The sequence below is a fragment of the Myotis myotis genome, unplaced genomic scaffold (genome assembly GCF_014108235.1).
Source record: "Myotis myotis isolate mMyoMyo1 unplaced genomic scaffold, mMyoMyo1.p scaffold_m19_p_12, whole genome shotgun sequence".
Taxonomy (NCBI): domain Eukaryota; kingdom Metazoa; phylum Chordata; class Mammalia; order Chiroptera; family Vespertilionidae; genus Myotis; species Myotis myotis.
Genome location: NW_023416316.1, coordinates 4,234,103 through 4,254,916, shown reverse-complemented (window position 1 = coordinate 4,254,916; position 20,814 = coordinate 4,234,103). Strand labels below are relative to the sequence as shown.

The following is a 20,814-nucleotide window of genomic DNA, read 5'->3' as shown; positions in this document are numbered from 1 at the left end:
TGAGCAAGGATGGGGCTTGCCCAAGGTCACAGGGAGCAGTGGCAGGGTTCCCACCTCAGGCCCTCTGCTACCATCAAGGCCATAGGGAACTTGAACATGACCAAGATGGGGCAGGGTTTGCTGGCTTGAGCCCCTTATCCCTGGGAGGCGTGGCTTTTTCTACTTGCCCACCTTCAGACCCTTGAGTGCTAAACCCATTTTACAGAAGGGCAAATGGAGTCCCTGGATAATGAAGATTGCCCAGAGAAGGTGCAATGCAAGAGTTGGCCTCAAGGTGGCAGCACCGGACCTGGTTTCCATCTCCTGCGGGGCTTCGCAGCCTCCACCGCCCTCTGGTGGTTATGGGAAAACATGCCCAGGGGCCAGGCCTAGGAACCCAGGGAAATTGAGGCAGAGTTGTGGCGGGTGGAGGGCAGGATACTTGGTGAAAGCAGCTCGGCTCAGTTGGTGCCCCAGGGTGGCCCTGGGTTGACTAGCCAGCCTCCAGCCCCAGGCCCAGAGACGGGGTCTAGCTGGCACAGTCCTGAGACTTCTCATCAAGGTGACCAGTGAGTGTCAGGATGACCAGGCGTGTTCCCCTGTGCCTGCAGCAGCCCGGGGGAGAGCTCTAGTCAGGAGTCGGGCCCCTGCCCCCAGCATGGCTTAGCCACCAGCCATAGCCTCCTCTGTGAAACGGGGAGACGGAGGAGCACCTGTGATATATGGAAATGGGAGAGGGGAGACTGGTGGCAGGGACCCCGCCCGCCCCCGAGCCTCCTTAGTGGGTCTGGGCCTCAAGGGGAAGCTGAGGCTGGGAGACATCGCTGGGCTGAGCAGGGGCAGAAAGGGCTGGGAGCACAGGGTGGGCTGTGGCGGTGAGACCCTGCCCTGGCCACGACGTCATGGACGGGAGGCGGACACCTTGTCCCACGCCAGGCACATCCGATGCTCCCTTCGGGGCTGAGACAACGGAGAGGTGAGTGCCTCCTTGAGCAGCCGGAAGGTACCAAGCCGCCCCGGGCGAGGTCTGCAGAGGCAGGAAAAGGCTGGCTGGGAGGGAAGGGAGAGTGGGCTGGGGTCCGCAGGCCACCCTGGGCCCCTGGAGCCAAGGCCCCTGGGATTTAAGGTCTGGGCAATGACGCGGGGACAGCATTCTGGACACAGTGGTGGCTCGGGGCCCGCGACACCTATTGGCCCTCAGAGGCAGCTTCTGTGGCTCCTCATGCCATAGGCTGCTGTGGCCTCAGCTGGGCTTCTCTCCTTCCTCCCACAGCCCTGCACTCAACGCTCCCAGGGGGACCGGGAGGGGGGCCACCCCAATACGCCACGTGGGCCTGGCTGGTGGGCTGGGGTCAGACGTGCAGTGCAGCCCTCAGCAGCCAGGAAGGAGCCAGCATGGCAAAGACAGATGCCCACCACGGGAGCCAGGACAGGCAGGCGGCAGCCATGCCCCGTGGGAGAAACTGAGGCCACCGCGTTCAAATGTCAAGCTGTTATGGGGAGCATGCATTGTTTTTTTTAAAGAATAAAATTTCAAGACTCTCCAGAGTGGGAGGGTTGCCCAATCACCCCCCACGCCAACAAAGGGCCCAGGGGGTGAAACTGGGTATACCAGCCACCCTTCTGGCCTCGGGAGGGCTGCCATGGCCGCCACCAGGCCACTCATCTGTCAAAAGCAGGGGAACGACACCCTGGCCCAGGGCACCCTGCTCAGAAGGGGGTTCCACCCACAGCCCCCCTCACTCCAACCTGGCTTCTCCCTATAGACTCCGTCCCAGCGTCCATCTCTGTGAAGTCCCAGGCCTGGGAGCAAAGCCTGGGGAGGCCACTGCTGCCAGGGGCCCTGGGAGTCTGGTCTGTAGAGCAGGACTGGAGGCCCTCCGGCCCCTCCTGAGCCCGGTACCTTCTGTGCACTTGACCCGCATCTTGTCATCGAACCCTCCCCACTTCCCCGAGGTGGGACGACCATTATGCCCATTTAACAGACGAGGAAACTGAGGCTCAGAGAGGGCACCACCCAGAGTCCCAGTCAGTCCCTCAGCGACCACACGCTGGGCCACCTCTGGGCCTCCCTCTGGTGTCCCAGGGATCATGTGACATGAAGCCACTAAGCCTTTCACCCCGGCCTGACACTTAGGAACACTGGGCAAACAGGGCTGAATCTTTTTCTTTATTTCAAACAGACAGAGACCGGGTGGGTGGGTGGAGGAGGGGAGCGGGGGATGCTTAGGAAGAGCGGGAACATGAGGAGCCAAGGAGGGGGCTCTCCCTCACCCGGGATGTCCCTACTTCCCTGTCCAGGCGGGGCCCAACCCAGTTCCCACCCCCAGGGTTAGGCAGGGCAGCCGCTGAGAGCCCGGGGCCGGGGGGAGGGAGGTAGCCTCCCTGTGCCCCTCAGGGGCTGTGTCCCCCAGCACCCCAGGGCCCCCGCAGGTGTCCAGTGTTAGACAGAATGCTGTGGGGTGGGCGTGGACAAGAGGTAGAATGGCCGTCACCCTGCACAGCATCGCCGAGTGTTGGCTCAGTGGCCCTGGTGCCGGCAGCTGCGTCTCCTGGGTCTCCGGTTCCTCCGGGGGTGGGGGGGCCTCAGTGGAGGGCCTCGGCGGCGATGGCCTTCTCCACCCGCAGGTACCAGGGCTGGATGCGGGTGTGCCGCATCAGGTCGTCGAAGGCCTCCAGGCCCTCCATCACGCGCAGCACACCATACACCGCCTGGGGTGGGCACAGAGGGCATCCAGACCTGCCCGCCACCTGCCAGCTGCGTGCCCTGGGGCCCGCTCCCCGCGCTGCGAGCTCCAAAACCCACTGCAGGGCTCATTGGCCGCGGGGCTTTGAACGAAGCAGGGGGGTAACTGCAGGTTTGGCCTGCCCCATACACACACCCCGCTTTTGGACAACACCCCCCACCAGAGTTTCCTTTGAGAGAACGCCTCCCCCCACTCTCAGATCCTGGGACCTCCCCACAGCGCTGGGCCTGCTGGGCCTGCCAATCAATGTTTCACGCTGGCTACAGGGATGCTTCACCGTGGACGTGGAAGCCAGGACTTCTGCTGGGAGAGCCTGGGGCACTGGACAAAGGCTGGCCTTGGGCTGAGGTCACCTCCAAGGAGTTGGAATGCAACAGGGCACTGAGCCCCGGTAACACCACTTGGGCCCCGGGATCCAGCTGGGCCTGAAGCCAACCCCTCCATTACACTCGTCAGTTACGGGGACCAAGACGGTTCCCCGTAGCTGGTTTTCCTTACGCCCCTGGTAACATGGAGCCGGTGCCTCCGATGTGCGGGAGCTGGAGAGGCAGCACTGCCTGCACCTGGACTCTCCCTGCCTGGGCTTCCCCGGCCCACCGACGGGACCCTCAGTCTGCGCACCCCCTCCCCACCCCCACGCTCACCAGATCGGCCAGGTTGGGCTTCTGGCCCCCCATGAAGGGCCGGTCTTTGCCCACAGCTGCCACCCACTTGTTGGCAGCCTCGTACAGGTCCTCACGCACATCATCCTGGAGGTGGTGCCTGGGCAGGGACAGGGGTGGTCCATCAGGAAACGCCGACCCAGGCCCAGGTGAGGCCAGTGAAAAGGCCGTCGCGCACGCGCACGCACATGCACCATCACCTGCTCTTGAGCCGCTTGCTGATGAAGTACATGGCAGCTGCGCCCACGTACTTGGCCATGGCGCCCTCCACAGCCCCGAACTTGCCCTCCCGGACAATGTAGTCGAAGGAGGCCAGGGCCTCGGTGGGCGTGCGGTACACGTTGGGGGAGATCAGGTGCACCAGCCAGTCGTCCGCCCACTGCCGCCACTTCATCTCCTCCCTGTGGGGAAGCAGGGGACGGGGCTGGCCAGGGGGCTTCCTCAGCCGGGGCCTGGGAGGTGGGGAGCAGGCCCACTGTCTAGCCCTCCCAGTGCATGATGGGAGCCGAGGCCTAGGCAGCAGGTCCCTATAGAGACCCGGCCCAGCTCTGGTGGCCTCCCTCGCTGCTCACCCCGCACAGCACCTCATTCAGCCCGGTCCCTTCTGGGGAAGACCCCCCCCCCCCCCCCGCCATGCCACCTTCCCGGGCAGCCCCAGCCCCACTCACGTCCTGGCCTCCTTCCCGCCATACATGCGCTGGGCCTCCTTCTCGTCCAGCATGAGCCAGTACTTGTTGCAGAACTCGGTCACCTCCTTGCCCTGGTCATTGGTGGCCTTCATGGGTGGATAGTAGGTGATGATGACATCCAGGGGCTGCCTTCAGGAGACATCCAGAGTCTCACCCAACTCCTTCCTCCTCCAGGAGACCCAGCCCTCGCCTTCTTGGGGTGAATATCCACCCGGCCTGACCCAGCCCCGGGGTGAAGCCGGAACCAACCCATAAAAGTGCAGCACGAGGGATCTGGGCAGACATCGGAGCACTTCCCTGACGGGGGGAGATGTGCGAAGGAGAGGACGGGGGAGGCTTTGAGTGGGACGCCCATGACCCGTTCTGGAAATGCCAGCAGCAGCCCCCCCTCCCCACGCAGGACTCAGGTGAGGCCACCCCGGAGACAGCGTCCAAGGAGCTCCTTACCCCGACACCAGGTAGGACTTGAGGGCGCTGATGATGACAGAGGAGTCGTTCAGTTGTTGCTGGAGGAGAAGAGGGTGATTTAGATGGGGATGGGGGTGGAGGGGGGATGGGGGTGGAGGGCTCTAGCAACACCGTGCCCAGGCATTCCTCAGAAACTGGCCGGGAGGAACCAGGCTACTGTTGGTCCACTCCTGGGGGGTTACCCCTATAACCCATGTCCACTGAGCTCTCCCCACCCCCGGGATACAGCCCCCCTCTCAGGGCAGCCGATCAGAGGGGAGACCCAAGTGTGGTTAATGGGGAGGAGGGTGTGGGGAGGACCCAGGGTCTAGGCCAGGGGTGGGCAAACTTTTTGACTCGAGGGCCACAATGGGTTCTTAAACTGGACCGGAGGGCCGGAACAAAAGCATGGATGGAGTGTTTGTGTGAACTAATATAAATTCAAAGTAAACATCATTACATAAAAGGGTACGGTCTTTTTTTTTTTTAGTTTTATTAATTTCAAACGGGCCGGATTCGGCCCGCGGGCCGTAGTTTGCCCACCCCTGGTCTAGGCCCTGCCTGCTCCACCTACCTGGCCTCCAGGGCATGAGGGGCAGGGTGGATGCCAGAAGCTACAGACTAGGAGCCAGGCATTCCCTACAACCTGGAGAGTATGGTCCTCTGTTGACTGATGAAGAAGCAAGCCCAGAGAGGCTAAGTGACTGGCCCCAAGTCACACAGCCGGGGAGGGGCAGAGCCACATCGTGAACCCAGACCTCGCTGATTTCAGAACCCACATTGCTAAGCTCTGTGGTGCTCTGGATCCCGTAGACCAGGCTGGTGTCTGGTGTTGGTGGGGAAGGGTGGCAGCCTACATTTACTGAGCACCTACTGTATACCAGCTACTTTCCCCTCATTGTCCTCAGCTGAGGCCAAGAGCCCGCGTTCCTTCCAGGGCTGACTCGGGGAGGACCCCAGGACCCCCCAGGACATGGTGGGCGTCCCGAAGCTCACCAGGCTCTCTCCTTCCTGGGCCAGCAGGATGGGCACCTTCCTGTAGGTGGAGAACTTGATCTCCGCCCTCCGCACAGGGTTCACCTCCACCACCTGGTAGGGCAGGGCGTGGAAGTCGAGGAAGGCGCGGACCTTGCTGCAGAAGGGACACGTTTTGTACTGGTACAGAGTCAGCTGCAGGCGGTCGGACAGGGAGAGCTGGATGGGGAGGGGGCAGAGTGACAGGGGCTTCTGAGGCCTGTTTCCCAGGCCCTGCCCCCAAACCCAGGCCCTGCCCCAAGCAAACTTGTTTCCCAGAGGAGCCTTCTAAGATGACCCTGAGAAAATGGGGAGGAATAGGGGGGCGGCAGGGAGGAATGAACATTGGAGGCTCAGCCTCAATCCAGTGCCCCCCATCCCTTCCCCAGCGTGGCCAGAGTGGGGTCTACCTCCAGTCTCTAAGGGGAAGGGTTGTATTGGGGCCTTGGGCCAGGATCTGGATCCTGCACGTTCTGCAGGAAAGCACCATGTGAGCTTGCTGCACATTCTTGTTTGAAAGTCACAGCTGCAGTCCACGGCCCTCAATGCTCAGGTGGGAAACTGAGGCTGGACCCGTGGAAGTGAGCAGGGAGATACAGAGAACTCTACTCCCCTCCCAGGCCCCCCGACACCCTGGGTGCAGGAATATGCGGGTGGATGGGGACGGGGGGAGGGGGGCACAGCAGAGAAAGGCTGTGCTGGTGCAATGTACAAAGAAGTGCAAGGGCAGCTGGACCACCACCTGGCTGGGGGAAACACGACCATGTCCCTTCCTGTCTTGGGACCTGGAATCTAAGGGTCATCGGTCCCATAAAAAATGCTAATAATAATATCCAATATGCCCTGACCGGTGTGGCTCACTGGATGGAGCATCAGCCTGCGGACTCAAGGGTTCCAGGTTCGATTCCAGTCAAGGGCATGTACCTTAGTTGTGGGCACATCCCCAGTGGGGAGTGTGCAGGAGGCAGCTGATCGATGTTTCTCTCTCATCGATGTTTCTAACTCTCTATCCCTCTCCCTTCCTCTCTGTAAAAAAAAAAATCAATAAAATATATTTTAAAAAATAAATAAATAAAATAATATCCTATATAATAAAAGCCTAACATGCAAATCGACCCAACTAAGGAACAACTGGTGGAATGACCGGTTGCTATGACGCACCCTGACCACCAGGGGGTAGCCGCTCAATGCAGGAGCTACCCCCAGCCCACAGACCCCCAGCCAGCCAAGGCGGGTGCCAGCAGGGGCACCCTGATTGCCCTGCCAGTCACCCTGCAGGTCACCCCACAGATTGGCCCTGATCACCCGCCAGGCCTAAGGACCCTACCCATGCACAAATTTTGTGCTCTGGGCCTCTAGTCAGTAAATAAATAACAGCACCTTAGGATTTGAAGACGATGGGGGGCCGACAAAATGTTGGGAATGGGATAAACTGAAAGAGGCTCTTTCTCTTTTCTGTGATCTCAAAATCTCCCCATTATAAAGTCTTTAAACAAATTAGAAACACAACTTTAAGACAAAGACAATTCCAGTTAGCAGGCAGCAGCCGCGGCCCATTTCACAGATGAGGATGCTGAGGACTTGGAGACAAAACCAAGTCACTGGCCCAAGGTCACGAGCGGACAGCGGAGGCGCTCCTGACCCGGCCGCTTCCGAAGTCCCGCAGTTCCGCGCTGACCCCCGCGCCCCTACCGGCGGAGCTCGGCGCAGCCCGGCTTACCTGCGCGGCGGAGGGCTGGGCGCGGAGGTCCTGGGCGCGCAGGTGCCACCGCGCGGTGTAGTACAGCCCCACAGCGCCCCCCAGGGCCAGAGCCGCCCTCCCCAGGAGCCGCCGGCTCCCCTTGCGGGCGATGGCGGCGGGACCCGGACCTCCCGCCGCCCCTGCGAAGCCAGCCCGGCTCTGCACTGGGAGTCGGGGCGCCGGGCTACCGCCCAGCCTCCAGGCCAGAGCGCGCCCGCGGGGCCACAGCACTCGTGCAGCCTGGGCCATGTTCTCTCTACCGGCGCCGCGGGCGGGCGCGCGAAACCAAGACCGCCGGGCTTAGGCTTCCCTTAAAGGGCCGGGTGTCTGGTGACCGGCAGGTTGCCGGGGCAACAGTGACGCCGAGCGAGCAGGCAGAGAGGCACAGCCGTTGCAGGTTGGGCCCAGCTTTCATAGTCTTCGCAGAGCGGCGGAAACACCTCCGGGGGTGTCTGGGAGTCGCTAAGTGCCCCGGCTCCTCAATACGTAGATGAAATGGTTCTCGGTGGTGACCCGGGCGCCAGCCTCTGATCGGCCACACAGCTCCCGGTGTGGCCTCTGAGTCCCAACATTGGCCGTAACATGTGGTTAGTCATTTCTGCCTCATGCACCCAATCGAAAGAGACTGAACCCTTCGGAGTGTCAGGGAGTCACGGCTTCGATCCTTGAGGGCCGCGAAACCGCCACATCGACTAACAGCAGGAGGGCGCCAGAGACTCAGCTCTTTCTGCCCTCCCGCGCCGCTGCACCACGTCTCCTATGGCTTGAACCATAAAATCTTCCCTACATATTGGGGACCTTTAGGAAACCAGGTGTCTAAGATTTCGCCCACGCGGAGGCGCCGACTCTCCCACCCGCAAGTGCCCAGAGGTTGGATGGGGCAGATGGGGGAGGAATGAGGGTCCCAGTCTGCACCGACCCTCTGCCGGGCTGGCTCGCCCTTGCTGGGGGCCCCAGCCTCCACCATCCAGGCTTCTCACCGGGCAGACCCGAGTTGGCCCCGCCTTGCGGCCAAGGTCTGAGGGCTGGACTGGTTATGGGTGAGAAGGGCGGAGTCTAGTGGCGGGGACAGCAAGGACCTCTGCTCGAGGTGCAGGCGCGAGAGCCTAGCTGGTACACGGCTGGACGGGGGCGGGGCGCTGTCAGGGGGCGTGGTCTGGGAGCAGGGGTGGAGTTTGGGGAGCGGGGCGGGGCGCGCGGGGGTGGAGTTTTGGCGGCGGGGCGGGGCGGGGCTCGGGCCTGAAGGTTCCGGGCCCTGGAGCGGGCCGGGCGGCTTCCGCCGCTTTACTTCGCGAGGTCCCACCGTTTCAGCTTCCACCAGGGCCCCCGGTCCGCACGAGGTCGCCGCGTTCCATCATCGCGCGGTCCTGGAAGAGCCTGAGCCCGCAGCATCGGGCCCCCTCGGGGACCTGGGCTTGCCGGTGAGGCGGACTCAGGAAGCCGGTGACAGGGGGACTGCAGGAACGACCTGTCGCTTTCTCGGGGCACCTTCCTGGGAAGAGGAGTCGGGGCGGGATAGGGGTTTGTGAGGGGCCGCGGAGCCCTCCCACCCCTCGCTCCTGGGTGGGTTGTCGCTGCAGACTCCCGTCTCGGTGAGCTCTTGCGAGTGGGTCTCTGGAAGCCTCACACCGAGAACTGTTTACAGAAGCGGGGGGAACGGGCGCCGCGTGCGCACCCGCCACCTGGCTCAGCGCCGTGGGACCACACCCCGCAGCCCGGCGGTCCAGGTCATCACCAGCAGTGACCAGTCCCGTGGCTAGCGTCTTCCCCTGATGCGATGTGGAACAAATGGCACTCGACCTCTGTAGTTTTCCTCCGAAAACTCGTAACCCCGGTCTAATCCTGAGAAGAACGCCCGACAAGTCCCGATGGGGAGAGATTCTGCAAAATCCATGAGCAGTGCCCTCAAAGCTGTCAAGGTCATCAAGACCAAGGAAGGCTGCCGCTGGTGTGGCTCAGTGTTTGAGCATCCACCTATGAACCAGGAGGTCAGGGTTCAGCTCTCGGCCAGGGCCCATGCGGGGGTTGAGGGCTCGGTTCCCAGAAGGGTGTGTGCAGGAGGAAGCGAATCAATGATCTCTTTCATCACTGGTGTTTCTATCCCTCTCTCTTCCTCTCTGAAATCAATAAAATAAGGAAAGTCTGAGCAAGCGTCACAGCCAAGAAGAGCCTAATGAGGCATGACAACTAAATGTAACCTGGGATCGCCCTGGCTGGTTTGGCTCCGCGGATAGAGCCTCAGCCTGCAGACTGAAGGGTCCCAGGCACTGGTCCAGGGCACTTTCCAGGCTTGCAGGCTCGATCCCCAGTAGGGGGCGTGCAGGAGGCAGCCAATCAATGATTCTCATCACTGATGTTTCTTCTCTCTTCTCTGAAATCAATTAAAAAATATATATATTTTTTAAGTGTGTATTGTTATATGTAATTGTCTGGTCATTAAAAAAAACAACAACACGGTATCCTGGATGGGATCCTGAAACAGGAACAGGACATTATGTACAAATTCCCCAAGGAAATCTGAGTGAAGCATGGACTTTAGTTAATAATGTATCAAAAGTGGCTCATTAATTGTAACATGTCACACTAATAGAAGATGTTAAAAATAAGGGAAACCATGCAGGATATATGGGAGCTCTGCAAACTATTTTCACAATTTTTCTATAAATCTGAAACAAAATTAAGAGTTTATTTTTTAAACTTGTCTAATTGTGCTCTCCGAATATATTGCATGGCTGCTGTTCTCTTTGTGGGAAGATTTGTTACTAACTTGCCAACTCTGTGGATGTTTTAGGGCCTCTCTTTCTTTTACTTCATGAATCCACAAGTTTGAGTATTTCCCATTTCATTACCTATAACATTGTCTTACCCTTTAATGTCTGTAAAACCTAGTTATAGATTTTAAAATTTCTACTTCTGTTTATTTGTGTCTTCTACCTTTCTGTGTTGAGAATAATTTTCCCCCCAAATTTCTACTTATGTTATTAGTCTTTTTCAGGAGTCAACTTTTGGCTTTGATATTCCTAATGTATCTTTGTATTTTATTAATTTCCACTCTTCATTTACTTCTGCCTTCTATTTTCTTTGGGTTTATTCTGTAGTTTCTTTTCTAAATTTTTTACTTTGGACACTTTACTCATGACCTTTTCTTATTATAAAACACACACTTAAGGCTGTGGATGTGCCTCATTTATTGTGAGCCCGACAAGGCATTAAGAGCCTGTTTCACGCTAGATTTGGTGTTCTGGGCGGGGGTGGGGGTGGGGGTGGGGGTGGGGGCTGCAGAGTGTCCAGACTACTGTTCAGCCAGGATTGCTTTTCAGATGGATCCTCCCCAAGACCCCTCAGGCCACGGAAAGACCAGTCACCCTTCCCTGCCTGCCCTTACGGAGCAGCACCCCTTCCAGGCAGCCTCCCCCTCTCTGCTCTCCAGCCCGGCCCTCGCCCCACTCCACTGGCCCAGGTAGGCCCCTTCTCCTTCGGGAGCCTGACCTTGTCCTCACTGCCTGTCACAGCCTTGCTCAGGATCCTCTCCCCCAGAGGGAGAGCCTCGGCCACAGAACCAACCACATCTGAAATAAACACTTGGTTCCCAACAGGAGGAGGAGCCCAGCTGGGACCCCCTCCCCACTTCCTCAACCACTGAGATGAATGGGGAGGGGGGAGGAGCACTCGGGCAGATGTCAGTTCTCATTTAACCTGCCCCCTAGGCTGGGCATTCTCCTGGTGCGTCCTGGGCATGGAGGATGCAGATAGAAACAGCCTTTCGTGAGAGCCAGATCCAACCCCACACAAGCCACCTTTGCTGGTGTCCAACAGACGCCCAGCGTAGGCCCAGGGAGCAGGGAGCAGGGAGCGACCTGGCAGTAGCCGAGGTGGAGGTGCCCTTCCCTTGGTGCTGGGGCGACAGCCCAGGCAGGAGCGGTGCAGAGCTGCGAGGAGCAGAGGCCATGACCGGCACTCTGTCCAGCTCCACGGAGCCCAGCACCCACCCGCCCCAGCTGGATGGTGCAGCCCACTGCGGACCCTGCTCAGAGCCGTGGCCTCCGGTCCCCATCCTGGTCCTCATGGGTCCGCTCACCTGCGTGAGTCCAGGCCCCAGAGAGACAGCAGGAGCGGCCGGGTAAGGGACATGCTTGGGCCAGGCACCGAACACCAAGAGCAGGAGACCACCCTGGACCCGGACCGTGGGCAGAGCCTACTGCCCCCTGCCCCCTGCCCCCTGCCCCGTGGACCCCTCTATGGGGAGGAATCCGGTGGGCCTGTGGCCGGGGGTGTGGGAGGGGCTGCCTTTTAGAGCTTTTCCATAAACAGGGTCCCCAACACCTGGAAGGGGCAGGAGCCAGGAAATGCTCACGTGAGCCCAGCTGAGCCCCGAGTTGAGAGATGGGCATGGGGGCTGGAAAACTGCTTCTAGAAACTTGAGAGTCCAGCCAAGGCCCGAGAGGAGCAGGCCTTGCCCCTCCTGGGTGTTTGGACCTGCAGTGGCCAAGGGGGGCCCATCTGTGGACACCAAGAGTCCCCGCTGCTGTGACTGGCCCCCGGGGCCGTCGGCGTCTCCTCCACGTGGTCCCGGGCGCCTAGAAGCCTAGTGACCCGCTGCCCAGGCACCCCTTGCCCAGCCCTCAGGCACCTCAGAGGGTATTGTTGTTCCCCAACCACCCGTGGCTGAACGCTGCTCACACGTTTCCGGGGACCAGTCCAGGGCGTTAGACTGGATTCCTGACATGCAGTCAGCACAGGGAACACTCGCTGCACCCGGAAGGGATTACACTCGGCCCGGGGCCTGGGCCCTGCGGTTGGGAGAACAGGCCACTGTGTCCGTGGGAGCCTCGCATCTCGGGCCTGTGGAGAGGGGAGGGCCACCTGCCAGCCAGGGGGGGCGGGAGGGTGTCTGAAGCCGCCAGATTTCTCCTGGCTTCTCGCCACAGAGAAACCCACGTGAAGATGGTGTGTAGCTCCTGCCATTGCTAAATGGACCTGGGGTGGGACTTGGCCGTGGCCCAAAAGCTTCCCTGCGGCTTGTGATGGGCCAAGGGGAAGCGGTGCAGGCCATTCTGGAAGGCCCTGTGCCTAGGGATTGCCCAGCTCTGGGCAGGGTGCACCTGAGAGTTCCCTCCTTGACCAGGTGCCGAGGCCCAGTGGGAAGCGGGTGGCCGGGGAGTGGGGCCTCCAGGGTCCCGTCCGCCCTGGAGCCCTCGGAGTCAGCCTGTGCACACAGGAGTCTACCCCCCGCCCCTCACCCAGCCCCAGTGCTGACAGCTGTGCGAGGCGGGTGCCTGCTGAGCGGACCCCGCCCCGAAAGCCTTGCTGACTCCGAGGAGGTGGCACAGCTTTCCCCTCTCACCCCACCCGCCTGCAGGGCCCCTGCCTTCCTAAGGCAGGAGCAAGAAGCAACCTCAGCTGGTCCCCTGCCCTCCAGTCCAACCAGCCCAGCACTGAGTCTGCCCCGGTGGCAGCCATGACTGTCCTGGGACCCCTGTTGTTTCCCAAAGGGGTCCCCATACATGGAGGGCAAGGAGAGGGCAAGGAAAGAGGCCACTCCAGCTGGGCAGGTGCAGTTAGTCAGCAAGGGAACTCACCAGGCGGGTCTTGGGCGCGGGAAGACAAGTAGAGCTCCACAGTCACCGCCGGAATCTTATTTATAGAGAGACCTTCACGGGGCTCAGGCACATATGCCATCAGAGGGTCAGTAACACAGGGCGCTCAAGGCTGCACTGACGGGGAGAGGAGTGGGCAGGGATCACAGCGGGTGAGGGGTGGGCAGAGAGCACAGGGGGTAAGGGGTGGGCAGGGATCACAGGGGGTGAGGGGTGGACAAAGAGCACAGGGGGTGAGGGGTGGGCAGGGATCACGGGGTGAGGGGTGGGCAGAGAGAACAGGGGGTGAGGGGTGGGCAGAGAGCACAGGGGGTGAGGGGTGGGCAGGGATCACGGGGTGAGGGGTGGGCAGAGAGCACAGGGGGTGAGGGGTGGGCAGAGAGCACAGGGGGTGAGGGGTGGGCAGGGATCACAGGGGGTGAGGGGTGGGCAGGGATCACAGGGGGTGAGGGGGGGGCAGAGAGCACAGGGGGTGAGGGGTGGGCAGGGATCACAGGGGGTGAGGGGTGGGCAGAGAGCACAGGGGGTGAGGGGTGGGCAGAGATTCGCAGGCACCTGGCCCTGGTCTGCTCATGCTGCAGACCCTGTCCTACCCCTTCATAATTCATACGAGGGAGCATGGGCCATCTACTCCCTGGCTTTAAGAGTCTACCCGGCCCTAACCGGTTTGGCTCAGTGGATAGAGCGTCGGCCTGCGGTCTCAAGGGTCCCAGGTTCGATTCCAGTGAAGGGCATGTACCTTGGTTGCGGGCACATCCCCAGTAGCGGGTGTGCAGGAAGCAGCTGATCGATGTTTCTCTCTCATCGATGTTTCTAACTCTCTATCCCTCTCTCTTTCTCTCTGTAAAAAATCAATAAGATATATTTAAAAAAAAAAAGTCTACCCAGTGACTCCTTGTTGATCCAGGGCACTGCCCCTCCCTAGTTAAAATTCTTTGGGGCTCCACCGTCAGTCTCCCCCACATCCAACAGTCACCAAAGGCTCAAAGATCCCTTTTAAGGTCAAAGAGAGTGGCTGGGTGGAGCCTGGCCCGCTGGCGGGAGGAGAGGCAGGGGTGGGGGTGGGGGGGCGGGGGTGGCCACTGTGCCTGGAGGGCACGCGGGTTTGGTGGCCACATCATGGAAGCTTTGCTCATCTCCACTTCCTGCCTTTCTTCACCCAGACGGGCAGCCTGGCCAGGGCCTGAGGGGGCTTCTCGGTCAGGATGGCCAAGGCTGCAGCCCACCCATCAGCTCAGAACTCCCCACAAAGCCCCTTCTCTTGGGACTGCTGCCCCAAGCCCGGCTGGGGGTGCTGGGTCCAGAGCGGCAGGTGGTGGGTAGAGCCCAGGGTCCCTGTCAGTGTCCTGAGGCCCGGACACCCCCAGATCCCCCTCAGGTCAGACTGCAGGCAGCCTCTGTCCTCACAGTGGCATCGGGAGCCATAGCCCAGGGGCTGAGCCCGTCACCTCTCCCAGGGACAGCCAGAGCCCCAGGGAGGAGCCTGCTCGCCAGGATGGAGGTTTCTCCTGCGGGAATCAGCCATGGCAGGAACACTTCTGGGAATCCAGGCCTGGGCCACGGGACTGCACAGACCAAGGCTGTGGCCAGGGATGGTGGGTGGTCTCAGCGACCCTCAAGGGCGAGGCCAAGTCCTGCACTCCCTGGGAGCAGAAGCCCCGGGGGTCAGAGCAGTAGGTGGAGAGCGGCTTGAGGCCCAGCCCCGGCCAGCAGTGCGCACCCCTCACTGTCCCGGCTCCAGGATGCAGCTGAGCCGCTCCATGTGCGGCTGGAGCGCCCGGCTTGGGGTCTCGGGGCCCACAGGGGGGCCACTCCTGCACATGGGGCACGGAGGGGGAGGGGCAACTCCAGGTGGGGGCCCTTCCAGATGGGCGTCTGAGGAAGGGGTCTCCCCTGTGCCAGGGCTGGCGGGGGGAGGCCTCTGAGAGCTCAGAAGTCTATGTCCTTCCCTGTCAGGAATGTTCATTTCCAGCTGCCCCACCCTTCCCTGCACCTTCTGAGAACCAGGAAACAGGGCCTCCTCTGCATTCACTGTGCTGAGGATCTCATCCCACTTTCCAGCTGCCCACACACACACACCCCCCCCCCCCCCCCCCCCCACCCTCGCCTTGGCCAGAACAGGGACTCCTGGAGGTCAGAGGTGACAGATCGGGCCACTGAACACAGAGTGGAAGGAAGGGCAGGAGAGGTGTGGCGCTCTGGGGAAAGTCCCCCGGGTCCCCCCTGGCCTTCCTGCACCTCCACCTTGCACAATCCTGACCAGGGGGAAAGGGCCAGAAATCTCACCGAATGTTCCGTAAGGTAGAGGAGTTGCTGGCAGTTATGTAACCCTTCCTGAATTTGGCAAAGGACATACCACTCCGCCCCAGGGGGAGCGGGAGAGCGGGGACCTTAAATAGGGCCCCCAGGCCAGCCTCCTCACTTGCCTCTTTCTCCTGCACCACCTGCCCGGCTCAGCAGCTGCCCAGTTGCCTCAGCCCTGCAACCATGCCCCGCAGTCTCCTATGGCTGGGCCTCACCCTACTGGGGGCCCTGCAGACCCAGGCCCAGGACTCCACCCCAAACCTGATCCCAGCCCCACCTCTGTCCAGGGTCCCGCTGCAGCCAAACTTCCAAGATGACCAGGTAAGGAACCTGTGGGCAGCTGTGGGGAGGACCCCCGGAACAGTGGGAGCAGAAAAGAGTTGAGGCCGAGTCTTAGAGAACATTTAGGACTGGATGGGCCCAGGTTTCAGCTCAGCCTACCCTTATGCCTCCTGATGGAAACCATGCTCCCACCCCCACCTCCACCCCCACCCAGCCTAGCTGACCTGCCTAGGTCCACCTTCTCTCCCATAATCTCCACAGTCCCTGCCAGGTGGGGACATCTTCAGTCCCACTGCCCATGGTCACTCCATTTCTGCCAGACTCCGGGCTCCCTCTGGCCCACAGCCTCCAGCTCCTGCTGGCTTTGTCAGTGCAGGCCCAGTGCAGGTCCAGTGCAGGCCCAGTGCAGGCCCAGTGCAAGCCCAGTGCAGGCCCAGTGCAAGCCCACTGCAGGCCCAGTGCAAGCCCAGTGCAGGCCCAGTGCAGGCCCGAGTCCCCATCAGGAGTCCTGCGGCCCTGGTAGAGGCGCTCCTGGTTCTGAGCCAGCTGCCCAGAGATGGGTGCAGGGACAGAGCTCGGCCTGTCACCCGCCCCCTGCAGTTCCAGGGGAAGTGGTATGTCGTGGGCCTGGCAGGGAATGCCATTTCAAAGGAAGACAAAGATTTTAAGATGTACACCACCAACTACGAGCTGAAAGAAGACCGCAGCTACAATGTCACCTCCACCCTGCTCAGGTGAGAGCCGCATCTCCCGGGAGCATGGGAACCTGGGGGCTGCGTGGAGGAGGGGCTCTGAGAGACAGACTGATGTCACAGCCAAGCAGACAGGCAGTCACTCCTCCTCTCGTCAGCACTGGACTCAGAGACCTGTGTCCTCCTTCCTTCCTTCCTTCATTATGTCAGCGTTTACTGGTCCCTTCTGTGCGCACACAGACAGCAGGAGGGATGCGCACGGACAGTCCTCAGGAAACAAGGCAGAGAGCAGGGGAGTTCGGAGTGGGAGGAGGGTCCCTGGCCCCAGCCTGGAACCCCGCCAGGACCTCACTGGGGGGTACCTGCGAGATGACCTCTTGGCTGGGCCTTGGGGGAACCGATCTGCCTTGGAAGGAGGGGCACGGGGTTCACGGCAGGGGCTGGCGGACTCTGAGTAAGAGACAGCCGCTCCTTCGGGCATCCGCGAGCCATGAGCAGCCTGGCCGGGGTGGGCACCACATTGCTGGGGCCTCAGGCACCGGCACCCAAGGGATCTGGCGAGAAGACAGGGCCCCTCTGGTTGCAGGGGGAAGAGGAATGGTGGGGTGCCAGGCTCACCAGCTCCTGTGGGTTTCTGGCCCTGGTACCTGGAGGCGGGGGGGGGGGGGGGATGCCGGGCGGGCGCTGGAGCATTTGGGCACAAGGGGCATAAGAAGGACGGGTTTGGGGAGATCGGCTCTCGGGAGCCAAGGACATGGCGAGATGAATCGCCCAGGAGGGGTTACAGAGGGAAACAGCAAGACAAAAGGAGGGGACAAAGGCCCAGGGTGGGGAGGACTGTGTACAGGAAGGCCGCCGAGGGGAGACAGCCCTGCAGACGGAGGACAGTGGGTGCTGGAGGCAGGGCCCCGGGCAGGGCAGCGGGAGAGCACAGAGGGACAGACCAGGCCTCCTGCTGCGGCGGGGATGGGCTGGGCTGGACCCAGGGCTGCGGAATCCCAGCCCCTCCAGCGGCAACCCTGGCTCCCACCTTGTCCAGCCTAGAGGGGCCAAGCCCGCATCTCCCCTCACCCACACCTCTCTCCCACTCCCACAGGAACCAGCGCTGCGACTACTTTGTCAGAACTTTTGTCCAAACTTCCCAGCCCGGCCAGTTCAGCCTGGGCAACATTAAGGGTGAGTCCTGAGTGATGCGGGCCCTGGGGTTGGGGTCCCAGGCGTGGGGTCCTCCCAGAGGGGGAACCGGCCTCCCTGAACCTCCACACAGAGGCCGTCCTGTGCAGGGTCGGGGAGGAGGGAGCTGCTCTGTCTAACCAGCCAGGGCTGACCCCGCGCTGTCCACCCCGCAGCTTACCCTCCACTGCAGAGCTACACCGTGCGAGTGGCGGCCACCGACTACAACCAGTTCGCCACGGTGTTCTTCAAGAAGGTTTCCCAAAACCAGGAGTACTTCAAGATCACCCTCTACGGTGGGTCTTCAGCCACCCTGGGGGACCCCGCTCCTGTCCCATCCGAGGGAGGGAAGGGCCCATCCCCACCACAACCCAAGGCCCCCTCCAGCGTTATCCCTGCCCCAAGTCCCCGGGAGGCCAGGGAACGAGGGCTTTCCGCAGGCCCCCCACGAGGAAGGGGTCTGAGGCTCATTCATCCATTCAACAATATTCATGGAGTGTCTCCCGGCCACTCGCCGGCCATCTTGGCCACAGGAAGGACCAAGGAGCTGCCCCCTGAGCTGAAGGAGAACTTCATCCGCTTTGTCAAATCCCTGGGCCTCACCGATGACAACATCGTCTTCCCTGTCCCAATCGGTAATGGCGAGCTGGGGAGAGGAGAGGGGCGTCTGGGACTGACCAGGCCTGATGACGTCCCACCAGGGAAACGGGGAGAGGAGGCCCGCTCCCCTCTAGTCCCTGGAGCCCCTGGGAGCCACTTTGGGTTCAGAAAGACCATGCCCCAGCCCAGGGTCTGCGGGGCCACCTCCCCCCACCCCTCCCCCTGGGGCTTGCTCACCACTGAGTTGGGAGGTCAGCCTGGCCAGTCAGGGGCTGTACCCAGGCCACTCACAGAGCCACCGTCCTCCCCAAGGCTGAGGGGCTGCCAGGGCTCATCAGGTCAACAGGCAGGAGACCGCGGTGCCCAGCAGGTGGCTGGGCCTCGTTTGAGTCCTTGAGAACAAGTGACGCCCAGGTGTTCTCAGGCCTTTCTCTAGATCCCCTCCCCCATCATCTGCCCCTCTGCTGCCCCAGCCCTGAAGGGAACACCTAGATCTGCTGCTCTGGGCCAGGCTGGGGCCTGGGACAGCCGGGGGGCAGGGCAGGGGTCCTGGTGGTCAGGGGTCACACACACATCCCTGCCTATTGTGACGAACTGTCTTCCCCACAGACAAGTGCATCGATGACCAGTGAGCAGGTGGTGAGTATGGATGGGGAGGGGGCTGATGGGAGCCTGAGGGCAGCGGCCTGCTGCTCCCCTACCCGGCATTGTCGCCATCGTGACTCCCCTGCGTGCCTCTCAGGTGCCTCCTCTTCCTCCTTCCCGTTGCCTTCATCTCCGCCTCCGCCCAAGGTGCCACCCAGCTGCCCCCATGAGCCGGACGCCACTGAGAGCCAGGACCCTCTCACAGTGCAGCCCAGCGCTGCTCCCAGGCCACCCTGCTGATGGAGTTGCTCCTTGTCTGCTAAATAAACACATGCCCCAGCCCCCCGTCTCTGTTCCTTGCCCACTGGGCCATCGGGGTGGGCAAAGGGCAAAGGGTGGCTCTCAGCATTACTCCCAGGCCGCCTTGAGGCCCTCAGTGAGGGATGGAGGTCATGGAACTTGAGTCCATCTTTGAACACCTCCTAAGTCCCAATCCTGGGTCCACCCCCAAGCCAATGCTAGCCCTCACATGTCCTTGCCTTTGAGGGGTGCCCAGGCCAATGGAAACACTGAGGTCACACCTCATGTCTATACTCAGCCACTTGCAACAGGTCCTACAACAAAGGCCTTGCCAGGGCCGGGGAGCTGGAGGGAACAGGGGAAGCTGGATCCCTCACCGGGGTTCCAACTCACCAGGATCCCTGTGATGTTAGAAGATGGCAGCCAAGAGTAGGTGGGACAGAGGAATGCCCAGCTTGAGGCTGTGCCAGGCACAGAGGGTCACCAGGGTAGTCCCTTGCTCCTCTGCCAGCCTCCTGTGGGTCCAGTGCTCGCCCTCCTGCCCCCACTGGTGAGTGGCAGTACCCATGCTAACCCCATTCAGAGCACTGTCCCTCAACCACCCCTCTTCTCTATGATGACGTCTGGACCCCCTGGGGCAGGGCTGGGGGAGGCGAAAAGGGGGAGATGCTGCCAGGGATCCAGATTCCAGAGGCCTGAGGGCCCAGGCCTGCACCACCACTGGCGGGGCCTGTGTCTGGGGCCTGACAAGCTCCTGCCCACCCGGGCTGCAGCTGTAGCCCCTCTTCACCTGTGCCACACACGGGAACTCCCTCCCCCGCCTCTTCCCCCCTGGCAAGGCCAGAGGCCCGAGGAGGCCGGCTTCCGAAGGAACCCCGGCTCCTCCCCCTCACAGACTTGCACACCTGTCCCATTCGCCCTTGGCAGGGGCATGGGGAGGTACTGGAGCTGTGAGCAGTCCCAGCCTCAGCCAGCAGGGAGCAGGACAGACCTGGAGCCAGGCCCAAACAGATGCCGCTGTAGCTCGGGGCCAGACTCCAGGGAAAGATGAGTTTAGTGGAGCCTGGACTGAGAGAGGGATGTGGCCATGCCCAAGGCACCCAGCTGCCCCCAGGCACGCTCCTAGCACCCTCTCGGACCCAAAGATTCCTCCCTCTCCCGGAATGGTCCACCTGCTCCATCAGGGGCACAGGTGCTTCTCAAGGCGGCTGTGAGGGTGTGCCGGCCCCCAGTAGGGAGGAGTGGAGGCTTGGCAGGAGGGTGGCCGATTGGGGGACAGGAGAAAGGATGCCCACACTTAATAGTCCGGGGTGGGGGTGGGGGTGGTGTCAGCTGACCTGGGTGAGGGACTGGTTCAGCTGAGGCCTCACCTCCACTCACCGTGGTTCAGAGAGAAGGCGGTGGCACTGACTGTATGCAAGTCACTCCCAGCTGGAGATCACACGTCTGGGTCCCGCTCAGGAGCGACACCTGCTGGCTGGTGACTGAGCAGGGCTCCCTTTCCCAGCTGGCAAAGGGGTGGGGGTGATGGCAGCTGGGCCAGGCGTATCCCACGGCCTTTCTTGAGCGACAGCCACACGCAGCACTCCGCCAACCGTGACTCTCCAGGAGGCTGTGAACGAAAATGTTCCGAAGCCATTGATTAGGAAGGTCCTTAGAAACCACGAGTCTCAGATTTCGCCCACGCGGAGGCGCTGCTGGCCCACCCACAGGTCGCCAGCGGCAGGAGGAGCGTAATGGGGATAGAACGGGGGAGGCGGGGTCCCAGGCTGCTGCTGCCACTCCACCCTACTCGCTTGCCCGAGCCTCCACCACCTTGGGCTTCCCGACCAGCAGCCTGAGGGTGGCAGGGCCGGGAGAGAGCGAGGAGCTCGACGGAGAGGGCGGGGCTCGGATGGGGGCGGGGCCTGGCGGCGGGCGGGGCGGGGTTCGGATGGGGGCGGGGCCTGGCGGCGGGCGGGGCGGGGCTCGGATGGGGGCGGGGCCTGGCGACAGGCGGGGC

At 61.7% G+C, this 20,814-nt stretch overlaps 2 protein-coding genes and 1 long non-coding RNA gene across 7 annotated transcripts; 2 read left to right on the top strand and 1 right to left on the bottom strand.

The window, feature by feature from the left end:
- Positions 1–2,127: 2,127 nt before the first annotated feature.
- On the bottom strand, positions 2,128–20,666 carry PTGES2 (prostaglandin E synthase 2). Of its 4 annotated transcripts, XM_036329540.1 has the most exons (8): positions 20,628–20,666; positions 20,193–20,424; positions 5,521–5,656; positions 4,525–4,583; positions 4,057–4,206; positions 3,589–3,789; positions 3,371–3,488; positions 2,128–2,691 (listed from the first exon to the last, which is right to left on the bottom strand). In XM_036329540.1, exons 5-8 carry the CDS (start codon positions 4,167–4,169, stop codon positions 2,566–2,568), a joined length of 558 nt encoding a protein of 185 aa, XP_036185433.1. In that variant the 5' UTR covers positions 4,170–4,206; positions 4,525–4,583; positions 5,521–5,656; positions 20,193–20,424; positions 20,628–20,666; the 3' UTR covers positions 2,128–2,565. The 4 variants fall into 4 exon arrangements, with proteins under 4 accessions (XP_036185433.1, XP_036185431.1, XP_036185432.1 ...); XM_036329538.1 differs by lacking the exons at positions 20,193–20,424; positions 20,628–20,666 and adding an exon at positions 7,259–7,669 and having other exon boundaries at positions 5,521–5,718; XM_036329539.1 differs by lacking the exons at positions 20,193–20,424; positions 20,628–20,666 and adding an exon at positions 7,259–7,669 and having other exon boundaries at positions 4,057–4,202.
- LOC118667018 lies at positions 8,341–9,689 on the top strand. Its single transcript, XR_004971128.1, has 2 exons — positions 8,341–8,392; positions 8,925–9,689. It is a non-coding gene; the product is annotated as an uncharacterized LOC118667018 (long non-coding RNA).
- On the top strand, positions 15,264–18,854 carry LCN2 (lipocalin 2). Of its 2 annotated transcripts, none has more exons than XM_036329543.1 (7): positions 15,264–15,501; positions 16,063–16,196; positions 17,251–17,330; positions 17,504–17,623; positions 17,861–17,962; positions 18,537–18,566; positions 18,720–18,854. In XM_036329543.1, the coding sequence occupies exons 1-6, from the start codon at positions 15,364–15,366 to the stop codon at positions 18,557–18,559; spliced, it is 597 nt and encodes a 198-aa protein (XP_036185436.1). In that variant the 5' UTR covers positions 15,264–15,363; the 3' UTR covers positions 18,560–18,566; positions 18,720–18,854. The 2 variants fall into 2 exon arrangements, with proteins under 2 accessions (XP_036185436.1, XP_036185435.1); XM_036329542.1 differs by having other exon boundaries at positions 15,268–15,501; positions 18,670–18,854.
- Positions 20,667–20,814: the final 148 nt, after the last annotated feature.

Coding starts and splice junctions, on each gene's coding strand:
- PTGES2 (XM_036329538.1), bottom strand. CDS start 7,528: ATGGCCCAGGCTGCACGAGTGCTGTGGCCCCGCGGGCGCGCTCTGGCC. Junction 4,584..5,520: donor CCCAGGAAGGAGAGAGCCTG/GTGAGCTTCGGG, acceptor CTTCTCCTCCAG/CAACAACTGAACGACTCCTC. Junction 3,790..4,056: donor GGCGGGAAGGAGGCCAGGAC/GTGAGTGGGGCT, acceptor GCTTCCCCACAG/GGAGGAGATGAAGTGGCGGC.
- LCN2 (XM_036329543.1), top strand. CDS start 15,364: ATGCCCCGCAGTCTCCTATGGCTGGGCCTCACCCTACTGGGGGCCCTG. Junction 17,331..17,503: donor CAGCCTGGGCAACATTAAGG/GTGAGTCCTGAG, acceptor TCCACCCCGCAG/CTTACCCTCCACTGCAGAGC. Junction 17,624..17,860: donor CTTCAAGATCACCCTCTACG/GTGGGTCTTCAG, acceptor TCTTGGCCACAG/GAAGGACCAAGGAGCTGCCC.